At 35.6% G+C, this 13,643-nt stretch overlaps 1 protein-coding gene across 1 annotated transcript; it reads right to left on the bottom strand.

The window, feature by feature from the left end:
• Positions 1-3,568: 3,568 nt before the first annotated feature.
• rnf207a (ring finger protein 207a) lies at positions 3,569-9,550 on the bottom strand. Its single transcript, XM_062987187.1, has 7 exons — positions 9,422-9,550; positions 8,422-8,621; positions 8,274-8,349; positions 7,653-7,704; positions 7,430-7,547; positions 4,246-4,338; positions 3,569-4,085 (listed from the first exon to the last, which is right to left on the bottom strand). The coding sequence occupies exons 1-7, from the start codon at positions 9,548-9,550 to the stop codon at positions 3,902-3,904; spliced, it is 852 nt and encodes a 283-aa protein (XP_062843257.1). The 3' UTR covers positions 3,569-3,901.
• Between the last annotated feature and the right edge of the window lie 4,093 nt (positions 9,551-13,643).

Genomic DNA, 13,643 nt, shown 5'->3' on the forward strand with positions numbered 1-13,643 from the left:
GATAACAGTCTGGATGCTCCTTTTTGTCTTTGGTCCGGTGAACCATTCTCAGTACAGTAATAACACCAAAGCGGAAATGACAAGGTAGTGTGTGGTAATGATATGAGTGTATCACGTGCAGCTGTGTTGTCTTCTGTTAAAAGCTTTCCACAAATGTTTTGAGTGAATTTGTGCCCATTTAGTTAAAAGTCAGGCAAAAAACGTACCAATGAATGTGGGTTAATAGTTTCAGCAGGACTTGTTTCTATTATACTTTTACATTTAGGATTCGCAAACTTGCTTACAACTTTCTATTATTTCATAGAGATAGAAAGAGAGAGAGAGCTAACACTACATTTCACACGAGCTGGCTCTCAGGTGAGCAGAATTAATTTAAATTTAATGCATGAAAACGTGTTTGTATGAGATCAAAGCCAGTTCATTGCTGAGTGAGTCTAAATTTAAAAATTCATTTCGCAAGACAGCAAAATCAAGAGAACAGACTTAGTCGAGTATATCCAGTATCTAATCCATCATCTAATCCATAATTTAACACTTTTGGGAACAATTAGGATGACAATTAGAAGCCAGGTCTTTTCATTAGACGTCAACATGTCACTTTACCAATCCTGAGTTTGACTGATTGGGCCTAAATTCCCACAGAAACATGCCAAAATCTTGGGAAAAATCCACCCAGATGACGTGATGGTCATAGTGTTTTCTACAATGCTTGTATTATCTACAACACCACCACCTTAATGCGAATACATTGTTTCCAGATGCAGTGCAGGTCATTACTATAGTAAAACGGTTTTGGAGGTATGGGTAGCATTAAAGCAGGCAAGGTGTTGGAGCCCGGTGGAGTTGTGCATGAAACCTGGATAATAAACGGTCATAACAATAAGGAGCCAAGAACCGCAGCTTGTTCACCTCATCCGCCTTTGTTTGCTATTTTAATGAGTCTTATACACTCGACTTCTGTCCGGATCTGCTGAAAATAGAGATGACCCCATTACCAGAACATGGCCTCACACACCACACACACACACACACACACACACATTCACAAACAATGTGAATGTTACCTGCTTACAGAGGGGTAAGGCAACACAAGACCCCATTTATTTCTCAAGGTTATTTAAAAATAACACCACAGCGGCTGTTGTTTAATCTAAGGATGGACTTCATTATGTACAATGTTAACAGGACCACTGGTTTGAAATGCACAGTATTTCACACATATTTACATCCGATGTAAATTTAAAACAATATTCACTATCATATGACGTGTCACAGACTGGCTCAAATCTTTGGGCGGTCTATCAGTACTGGAAAGACTGTCTACACAAGAAATCACAATTAAGTCACCATCTTGACAGAACCATCTCCAAAGCACTGAGCATACATTAGGAATGGATTCAGTCTATCATAATACAATGTAAAATAATATGAACCTACAGCCATGCTGCCTAAGTCAGGTTACTGGGTTTAGCCCTAGAATAGGTCAATCTGAGACTTGCTTATGCATCAGCGACGTCCACTACCAACTTAAAAAGGGATTTTATGTATAAAAAGAAAAGGAGCCCTGCTACCGGTCAGCTGGGCTCCATCTAGCGGGCACAGTTGGCAGTGCCTTCAGAAGACAAATCTGGCCACTGAATCTGCTGGGAGGGAAAAGGCTGGACTAAGTGGGTGGGGTCTTTAAACGCTGTGTAAGGAACCTGGTCAGCAGACCGAGGCGCCTGTTCAGAGGTGGTTGAGCCTCATGATAAAGAAGGGGTTGAGGACTGTGCACGTGTCAAAAGGGGCGTGGAGCAGGCAAATATACCCTCCACGAAGACAATTGGGATTGCCAGCAGCGGAAGACTTATTGGCTTTGCTAAATCCGAAGAAAAGGTGAGAATGCATAAATAAATAAAAAAAAGAAAAATAAATTAATTTTAGTAGGTCTTGTTGTCTGTTAGAATGAAATCTAACAAGGTGCATGAGACAAGCAGCATCATTCCCACTGTGAAATATGGTGGTGGTAGTAATATGTCATACGAATGGCTTTCATTAACAATGACTACCAGTCTAGTCAGGATGGATTTGAAATAAAATGATGCACTATAGGGTAGAACTATAGATAAAACTTGTTCCTTTGCACCAAAAAGCCTAAATGATACTGGCCCTAAGCACAACGTGGGTGGTTTAAAATAAAAATGAGTGATCACTTCCAGCTACTTCCGCTAGGGGTCGCCAAAGCAAATAATTCAAACGCATTTATTATTATTAGTTGTTTATATGCCTGATACCCTTCCAGATGCATCTGTTGTTTTTAAGAACATAAACAAAATTCATTCTTTCTTTAATTGTCTGTTATGCCACCACTTTATCCTGGTCAGGGTCACGGTGGGTCCTATTTATTGGGCAAAACACACGCACACTCCCACTTAGTGCAATTTTAGTAGCTCCAATTGGCTTGACCGCATGTCTTCGAATTGTAGGAGGAAACTAGAGCACCCTGAGAAAACCCACATGGACACAAGGAGAACATGCAAACTATATACAAAGGATTAATATTTTCTATGTGTTTAGTAAAACTGTAAAATAGTAACAAAGGGAGTAAAGGGAGAAAAAGTCGACCCTAATTCTCCTCCATGGCACATCCCACAGCACTACCTGTGACATAAACTAATACGCGTGAGCTGCTGAGGAGACAAAGAGAAATGTTTTGCTGTTGCTAAACCTTACGGTGAGGGGGGATCGTCTTTTCCCCACTGAGTATAAGAGGAGTTTATATTCCAGCACTGAGTGTCTCGTCTTCCACTTCAGGATGATTTATGGGCCGAACGTTTATCGATGACCTCTTTTGTGCTCCTTAAAAATGGCAGCTCATTTGTTACCTGCTTGGCTAAAAGCAGTTACACATAATAAAGCGCTGAAGTAGCTAATTTAAAACAGGTGTTCCACACTCATCTCATTACAGGAGCATGTAAATAAACAAGAAGCTGGTTTCTCTTTTGAGCCACATGAGCTCTGGCTTTGATTGAGTTCTTGGCTCTGCTCACATGTTTCGAGTTTTTTTTCCTAATTTTCACCCAAAAATCATATAAAATATGAGAAGAAAATATTTTAGCTTCATGTTCAATGTTTCTGGTCTACGAACTGATGCTCACTGGATGTTTTTTTTCTTTTTGCACACATTCTGTGTAAACTCCAGAAACTATTGTAAGGGAAGAACGGTTTCTGATCAGCCCCGGTTCTGGACTGCGTTGATTGGGGGGCAGTGAGAAAATGATGAGGGTGGTGACAGCTGTGCAATGAAAGTTATAGCCTCTTTACTTTTGGCTCTACTTAAAGAGGGTGCTGACAGCCATGATCAGTACACAGTGTTTTACAAGAGTTCCTCTTTTAGGAACCATTCATCACGTTCACTCAGACGGATAACTCACCGAAATGTCCTACAGGCTAAAGATACATTCCCTTCTCTTAAAAAAACCTTACCCTTTCTTTTTTATTACTACAGTAAAATGGACACAAAATACACAAGATTCATCAGTTCAAGATTTTAATGTCAAACACAGTCATGGACAATTTAGTATCTCCAATTCACCTTACTTGCACGTCTTTGGACTGTGGGAGGAAACCGGAGCTCCCGGAAGAAACCCACACAGAGACGGGGAGAACATGCAAACCTGGACCGCTTCACCTGGGGATCGGACCCAGGACCTTCTTGCTGTGAGGTGACAGTTCTACCCACCTAGCCAACGTGCCACCCCTGATAGTCATTAACATGTCTATTTCTACATTCAATCCTAAAAAGTGAAGTAAGAACCATAATAATCCAATAACAGCTCCTTATATAACAACCTTTGTATTTTTGTGTATCTCTTCATGCTAAAGTGCTGAATCATACTGGAAGTCACTGTTTATGCTAACTTCATGTTTTGGATTGACATGCTGGGTGAGAATGGCAGCTCTTTAAGAAACGATGTCTCTGATTTGTTGTGTTGGATGCTTTGCCAGTGGTGCTGAGTGATTGTGGTGCTTCATCAGGCTTTAAGCCTACAGCGTTCATATTTCTGCTTGATTTCCAGTTGTACATGGCTAAACAGCTCTCATCACTACTGGTGAGAAAAGAAAACAAGTAGCATTAGTAGTTTCTAAAGGAAAAATATTTAACAGCTGTAAACTTAATTGTAACAACATATAAACACTATATAAAATGATTAATAAGTACCAGACATGTGAACTTAATAAAGTGCTTGGTGAGTGTAATTTTACCTGTGCTGTGATTCTGTGGTTACTGTACTGTCCACATAGATCTGTAACATGGTCTCAGTGCGCTCATCCTCGTTTTCTCTTGACTTCTGAAACCTAACACACACTACATCACTTAACCAAAAAATCTACAGTTGCAAAAACATTTTACATGCATTACATAACATACATTACTGAACTAATTTTTACAATAAATATGAACTAATTTTTACAATAAATGTGAACTAATTTTTACAATAAATATGAACTAATTTTTATAATAAATATGAACTAATTTTTACAATAAATGTGAACTAATTTTTATAATAAATGTGAACTATTTTTTATAATAAATGTGAACTAATTTTTATAATAAATGTGAACAAATTTTTATAATAAATGTGAACTTTTTTTTATAATAAATGTGAACTAATTTTTATAATAAATGTGAACTATTTTTTATAATAAATGTGAACTAATTTTTATAATAAATGTGAACAATTTTTTATAATAAATGTGAACTAATTTTTATAATAAATGTGAACTTTTTTTATAATAAATGTGAACTATTTTTTATAATAAATGTGAACAAATTTTTATAATAAATGTGAACAATTTTTTATAATAAATGTGAACTAATTTTTATAATAAATGTGAACAATTTTTTATAATAAATGTGAACTAATTTTTATAATAAATGTGAACTTTTTTTATAATAAATGTGAACTATTTTTTATAATAAATGTGAACAAATTTTTATAATAAATGTGAACAATTTTTTATAATAAATGTGAACTAATTTTGTAATAAATGTGAACTTTTTTTTATAATAAATGTGAACTATTTTTTATAATAAATGTGAACAAATTTTTATAGTAAATGTGAACTAATTTTTATAATAAATGTGAACTTTTTTTATAATAAATGTGAAAATTTTTATAATAAATGTGAACTTTTTTTTATAATAAATGTGAACTAATTTTTATAATAAATGTGAACTATTTTTATAATAAATGTGAACTAATTTTTATAATAAATGTGAACTATTTTTTATAATAAATGTGAACTAATTTTTATAATAAATGTGAACAATTTTTTATAATAAATGTGAACAAATTTTTATAATAAATGTGAACTTTTTTTATAATAAATGTGAACTATTTTTTATAATAAATGTGAACAAATTTTTATAATAAATGTGAACAATTTTTTATAATAAATGTGAACTAATTTTTATAATAAATGTGAACAATTTTTTATAATAAATGTGAACTAATTTTTATAATAAATGTGAACTTTTTTTATAATAAATGTGAACTATTTTTATAATAAATGTGAACAAATTTTTATAATAAATGTGAACAATTTTTTATAATAAATGTGAACTAATTTTGTAATAAATGTGAACTTTTTTTTATAATAAATGTGAACTATTTTTTATAATAAATGTGAACAAATTTTTATAGTAAATGTGAACTAATTTTTATAATAAATGTGAACTTTTTTTATAATAAATGTGAACTAATTTTTATAATAAATGTGAACTATTTTTTATAATAAATGTGAACTAATTTTTATAATAAATGTGAACTATTTTTTATAATAAATGTGAACTAATTTTTATAATAAATGTGAACAATTTTTTATAATAAATGTGAACAAATTTTTATAATAAATGTGAACTTTTTTTATAATAAATGTGAACTATTTTTTATAATAAATGTGAACAAATTTTTATAATAAATGTGAACAATTTTTTATAATAAATGTGAACTAATTTTGTAATAAATGTGAACTTTTTTTTATAATAAATGTGAACTATTTTGTATAATAAATGTGAACACATTTTTATAGTAAATGTGAACTAATTTTTATAATAAATGTGAACTTTTTTTATAATAAATGTGAAAATTTTTATAATAAATGTGAACTAATTTTTATAATAAATGTGAACTTTTTTTATAACAAATGTGAACTATTTTTTATAATAAATGTGAACTTTTTTTATAATAAATGTGAACATTTTTATAATAAATGTGAACTAATTTTTATAATAAATGTGAACTTTTTTTATAATAAATGTGAACTAATTTTTATAATAAATGTGAACTAATTTTTATAATAAATGTGAACTTTTTTTATAATAAATGTAAACTTTTTTATAATAAACGTGAACAAATTTTTATAATAAACGTGAACAAATTTTTATAATAAATGTGAACTATTTATTATAAAAATAAATAGTTCACATTATAATAAATGTGAACTTTTGTATAATATGAACAAACTTTTATAATAAATGTGAACTAATTTTTATAATAAATGTGAACTATTTTATAATAAATGTGAACTTTTGTATAATATGAACAAACTTTTATAATAAATGTGAACTAATTTTATAATAAATGTGAAGTTTTTTTATAATAAATGTGAACTACTTTTTATAATAAATATGAACTATTTTTTATAATAAATATGAACTAATATTAATAATAAAAGTGAACTAATTTTTATAATAAATATGAACTAATTTTTATAATATGAAAATATTTATTATAAATATGAACAATTTTTTATAATAAATATGAGCTCACATTTATAATAAATGTGAACTATTTTTTATAATAATTATAACTATAACTTATTTTATTTTAATAATAATATTTTTTTAACTATTATCACTTAATTAACTGTCATTTTAATAATTAACAGTCCTTTTCTGTAATTTAGAGTACAGTAAGACCAACTCCAAAAATCAAGTGCTACATTACATGAGATTGGAGGTAAGGTTTATAGGGAGTGCCCTGCTTTTCAAGTACTGTAAAAGCAATCAAAGCCCAAGCCTTAACCAATTTTTGTTCTGCTCTTGTTTTTGTCTCTATTGTTAATCTGTTTACTTTTATTAGGTGCAACAGCATATATAACAGTGGATAAGCATGGTTGTAAGTGGAGTAAACAACTATTTATAGGAGAGAGTGCATAAAAACCACAAAACTACAGAACTGAATGGACACAAAATAAAAACATGGCAAAATATATGATTTCTTTTAACTTCCATCCAAAGATGCAAAACTTTGTAGTAAGAACACAAATGGTCAGTATTAAAGCATTTCCCCCATGTGGACAAATTATATTTTAAGGAAAACCAAAGACAACATGAAATAGCTTCTGTCTCGTAGAAATAAAAGTGAATAAACGTGTTTAATACCTGGGACTGAGGCGTTCTTTCACTTTCGCAATGGACAGTATATATGGTCCAATCTGCCGTGCAATAGTCATCAAGTAGGAGTTTTCCTGTTTCAGCTGGAGTAGATCATGAAGCTGTGCTGAGATAGGAAAATAAACAACACTTTAGAAGATACACTGAGGTCATTTCAGAGCTTCAGGATGAGCAGAAGCGTGATAGCTAAATGATAGGCAGTTTATCTTACCTTCATAGATCTCTTGCTCAGTTGTGAATTTTTGAAAGGTCTCCTCCCATATCTGAGAAAATAATTATACAATTTGAGATGAAGCCATTGTGTGGTGAAATACATCTGATATTATCTTGAAGACATTTTGCCGGCCTTTGGATAAATGACAATGGTTACACAAAAAGCAAATGTCTTTAAGATAATTCCACACATTCAACATGACAAACATTCAGAACATTTAAAATCCCTTGGAAAATGTCTTCAAGATGACACAATACATCCTGTCCTAACCTTATTCTGTGTTTTCTGACATTTTAAATGAAAAATCAGCATTTGATGCCCCATATTAGCAGTAGGGCTGGTTTTATTATGTTACCCTGGTACCCCAGGCACCTCCAATTGGTAAACAAATATGACTTCTGCCAATTTGGGTCAACTTTGTCTTTTAGAGGCAAGCGTCAATGCAAATTAATACATACTTATACTAATCACATAAATAATATAGGGTATGTTTTAGGATGAACAAATTCATGGCGATGCCCGTTTCATAATTGCTCATGTCAGTATACTAAATGTTGGGCTCATGGTTGTTACTCATTGTTAAGTATTGAGTAAAGCAGATATGATCAGCATAAAGACCTGAGGGACTTCGATAACAGCTATGGCCAGATGGCCTGATCTCCAAAATAGCAAGGGAAGCTCACATGGACAGGACCTACGACAAGGGACAAGCCACAAACTGACAAATTGATGGGTTGCCAAGACTGCCAGAGGACATGAGAACTACGGCATCAGGCTCACCTCTTCAAACATGGTCCTCAGTGTCTGCATGGCAGAATACTGGGCTGCAATCTGCTCATCGATGTGCACAGATCTTTCCAGAATCTCCTCCATGGAGTCAGTGTTGATGAGCGAGTGATGCTTGGTCAGGTCTCTGTGCAGCTCCTGCATCTGATCCTTCAAGGTTTGGATCTCTGTATGAAGAGTCTGGTTTACAAAGGTTACACACATGAATGTACATTTCTGGGCACATATGAATGTATAAATCAATTACAAATTTAGGTGTTTTTTTTTAGGTTAAAACAGGCTTACGCTAGTACCCCATTCAAATCTCAACAGTACTATTAGTTGGCCAGGTGCCTACACAGACCTGATTGGCATTGTCTGGGGAAAGGGGGGGGGGGGTGATTTTTATCGTTGAAGCCATAAGATGGATTGGCGTCCCATCCAGGGTATGCCTGGCCAACAGCTTGACATCAGTACCAGTGTTTAATGTACTGCACTAGTGATGAGAGGATTCACTAATTCATTGAGGTTCAATCCCCACCTCCAATTGCGATAATTGGCCCTTAATCCTCAGTTACACTGTATTCAGTCACATTTTAAGTCTGCTAAATGCATAGCAGTTTCTGAAGTTACATCAATGAGTGGCAGTTCTGCCTTGTTGATGAAAGAGGTCAGACAAGAACAACCAGAATGGTTTGGATGGACAAGAAAGCTCAAATACTCAAATAACTACAGTACTTCACAACTGTGGTAAACAGAAAAAGCCTCCAATTTTAGGAATGGGCTACCGCAGCAGAAGTAAGCATTAGAATTTATTCCTGTCAGCTCACCAATACTGGACTGGTAAAGAAAAATACTGTAAACAAATACACTATATCCACTTTGAAAGCAGTATATGGACCCAACCTGCTTGGTCAAAGTCTAAAATGAATGTTCTACACACCATGCAACAATTCCATCAAAGAAATGATGCTGTGTTGATATTGTACAGACTATTTTACCTGGTATTTGTTTTCATAGTTGCGACAGTGCTCAGTGAAGGGCGTCTCCCCACCCTCAGCCAATAGGACCTTGGTACAAGTGTAGCGCTGTGAACTGGGTCTACCTTCCAGAGACGGGACCTGAGGCATAGTGCTTAGAGAAAATAAAGACAGCAGCCTTAGAAAGAGACACAGACAGACGTAGTGTCTGTTTTGGTTGATCCAGCACACACATCTGGACAACTGAATATTTACTTGCTGGATATTTGTGTAAAAAAATGCCCAAATGCTCAAAATTTGTACCCATTTGGTCAAGAAAGCTAATGTGTAAGACAATAAGGCTTACTTATTGTCTGCAATATTGTCTGAACTTAATTAATGCTTTACTATTTTTAAAGATAAAAGTAGTAACAATTGCAATCATGACACAAAATATGATCTTAAAACTGCCCTATTTAAGGCTCATTCTAATTCCTTAAATGAATTATACTCTTATACTTGTTTTTCAAAATACATACAACATACCCCAAATGGCCTTAACATGGATTTAAGATGTTATTGGGTGTAAACACTCCAATAAACCAATTTTAAAGTAATTATTTTAAAATGATTTGTGTTTTTAAGACCATTTAAAAAGCAAAAAAGGAAACTGGATTACCGTAAGATTATGATGACTTCTTAGAGTCTCTAGGAGTGGTGGAACTGTGGTCCTCACAGCAGTGCTGTTACATATGTAAACCCCAGTGCCTGTCCAATTCCAATTAAAGATATGAAATAAAATAGCCTCAAATCCTACTCTTTCCCTGTGTGGCCTACAGACTCAGTCCTGAAGAGCTCAGTGGAATTCTGATAAAAAAATAGTCTGAATAGACTGCTCATGCCCGAGGACAGCGTGTTGCCATGGCCGGGCAGTCTGGAGGCTGGAAAACCAGAGAACATCCAGGTTGATTGATGTGGAAACTTGCTGACGACACCTGTGAGAAAGGGCTGCTAAAGAATTCTCTGTGGTCACCTACGACCCAATCAGTGAATTTGGGCATGCAGACCTATTCACTACTTCATGCCAACGGATGAGTGAAGCATCAGTGCAGGTTTCCAGGAATAAGAATGAGAAATCCCAAGGAGAGGCTATTGTTGTTGTGCTATGCTGTTGTGGCACCTGCTAGTGGCCTTAAAATAGAATTAGGCTGATGCTAGACTGGGTTAAGTGCTTCACATGTTGCTATTGCACACTCTGTTGTGGTATGCAAGCATGGGCATGCTACCCATGCCAGCCAGCCACAAGCACAAGGCATTGTAATGGTCAAACTTTATACAGTAGTCAATGGTATGGTATGGACCTTGTCTTAAAGCAACTTAGAGAATCCAGTACCAACAGACCAAAAACCTCTGTTCAGCAAGCCTAGGGCAACAGTGGCAAGGAAAAGGAAGAAACCTTGAGAGGAACCAGACACCCCCCCCCCTCCAGCACAACACACACCAACACCACCATGTCGTTGTCAATGCAGTGCTGAGAATGATCCACCACCTAAATAATACCTACTCTGTGGTGGTCCTGTGGGTGTCCTGACCATTGAAGAACAGGGTGAAAGCAGGCTAAAAAAAAGTATGTAGAGAAATAGATGGACTATAGTAGTAATTGCAGAACTACAAAGTGCTTCTATATGGTAAGTGGAGCTGATATAATGGAAAGTGAGTGTAGAAACAAGGGGGTGGTTTTAAATGTTATGGCTGATCAGTGTGTATCTGGACAAAATTTGCCACCATCTGTCTGTAGGTCATTTTAAACACACTTTCAGTGAATAATAAAGGCTGACTAGCAGATTGGAAACTTCAAAGAACCTTCTACAACTTCTACAAGCTTAAGGTGAGTTGCATCATGTGAGAATATGTTGGAAACCAGACAAAGTTATTCAGGAAAGAACTGGTGGTGAGTCAATGGCAGTTGCCCTCAAATTAAAACCATGTTATTTGTAATTTACCTGAGGTAACTGGTAAATGTAAGGAGTGTGATTAATGATTTAAGAGTATACAAACAATCATCAGCATGTTTATTGTTAAAGCTTGCTTTAAGGTTTACTCATTCCTTTACAAAAAGTGTGTCATGCCAGGCAGTTTGTTGGAATGGAATAGTTCATTCACAGTCTTGATCCTTACAAAGCCTTGTCAGTCTAGGGGCAGAAGAGAGAACGGTCAGAAGCATCTTCTAATACAGTAAGTAAACCAAGACAAAGGGACACTTACCTTGCATACACAGGTCTATTAAGGTCAGCCTTCTCTGTTAGGGTCTCACTTAGTGGGATTTGAACAGAATCTTTACTGCAGTCATGCAAAACCACAGTAAATCTTCTGAGAGACAGGTCCTTGGGTCAAGTATATAGGGGCCAGTGATAGCTTGGTGGTTAAGGTACTGGACTAGTAAGCAGAAGGTTGCCGGTTCAAGCCCAGCCACCACCAAGTTGCCACTGTTGGGTCCCTGAGCAATGCCCTTAACCCTCAATTGCTCATCGTGTTCCGCTCATTGTGTAAGTCGCTTTGGATAAAAGCGTCTGCTAAATGCTGAAAATGAAAATGTAAATGTAAGTATGATCTCTTTTCCTTAATCTGGTCATGTACAGATGATTGCTAATAGAAGACTGGTATACATTCTAGAATGGACACAAGATGGACTCACTGGGAGGCAAAGGAAACTTGAGGTTGGGTCTTACCTTTCTGTGGAGAGGATCATAGCCAGACTGCACAGGAGAAAGGATTCTTAAGATACAAGTTGGCCATCTGACAACAGTTGATTAACTTGTCTCAGCTGACCTCAGAGCAGAAGCTTGTGAAGAATCTGGGTCATACATTCTTTGGAATGGCACATATTTAGTATGTAAAGGTGGCTAGTTTGGTTGCAGAGGCTTGAGCTGAACGCAAGTGCCCTTGGGCTGTTTGGATGTCTGCTCATTTGGCCGAGAAACATCCCATAACGCACTGATCGGTTTGGCAGGTTTACTCTGAACTGGCATGTAGATATTTTGTTTAGATGGGAAGTTGCTCTGGTCTGGCTTGGCGATGGACTGCAGGTAAGTGGCTTGGGCTGATTTGGAAGTTTTCACATAAGGCTTGAAACTTGAAGTATAGGTGTTGCCTACTGAACCATGTGCATCTTGTTGAGAAGAACGATACCTAAAGTCACTTCTAGTTTGATCAGGCCTGGATGTAGAGACTCCTGTACGATCAGATGATCTGTAGACAGTCCATGGATTGTTAAACTTGGAGCCTGGGCCACTAGATGCCACAGATGCAGATGTAGAACTTGAGTCAAAGCCAACATCTTGGAGAAATGCTCGATGGAAGATATTTTGCAGTGGCTTGAGATCAGTTTGGGGGAGAGTAAAGAAACTGGAGGGTTTACTGTAGGTATAGGTTGTGTCTGCTGAGCTATAGGCATGTCTCTGTGGTGCAAGTTGATATCTACTTGCAAGAGGACTTTGATAATGAATGCGTTGGACATTCTGGGAAGGCTTAGGAATAGGATTTTGACCAGTCTGAAAAGGCAGCTCATTTCTATGCTTCCTTGTCCAGGTCTTTGTAGCTGGTTGTTTATACTTCAAAAGGGATTTGGCAGATGTACCAGGTTTATTAGTTAAAATTCTGTTGTTTGTATTCTGATGTTGACAGTTACTGTGGTTTTGCTTGACATATTTAATTATAGGGCCACTCAACAGACATGAAATTGGGATCATAACCATGCCTCCGTCTTGAACCTTTTTTGTAGTTATGCTGGCCATAACCAAACTTTTGATAAGACATCCTAGTAGGAGATTTGTGCTTTTGTACTGACTTGTCCAGACCCATAGGCAGCAACCATTTAGGAGAAGTAAACGTTTCAGGCCTTTTAGACCTTGTAACTGAAGGCTTATAGGCTAACGATGGAGTCCCTCCCAGTTGTATGAAGCCAGGTTCCAAACCCGGGGACACACGAGGAAATGGGTCATCCTGCATGACAGGTCTACTTATCCCTGGATGGATTGTTGAATCATCCGAGGTTCTATCACTACTTCCAGAAAGAATCACTCCAGTTTCAGCACAAACATTCACAGCAAGGCTCAACAACAGCCACAGAATCCTGTTACATACAAAAAAACAGCTTCATCTTACCTTGACAATACCCCTGTGGTTGGAACCATTTCCAGCCCAAACACACCTCTGCAACCCTCTACCAAACCTAACCCAATTAAAATTTCACTCTTCTGAGCCT

The sequence above is a fragment of the Trichomycterus rosablanca genome, chromosome 24, assembly GCF_030014385.1.
Source record: "Trichomycterus rosablanca isolate fTriRos1 chromosome 24, fTriRos1.hap1, whole genome shotgun sequence".
In the NCBI taxonomy this organism is placed as follows: Eukaryota; Metazoa; Chordata; class Actinopteri; order Siluriformes; family Trichomycteridae; genus Trichomycterus; species Trichomycterus rosablanca.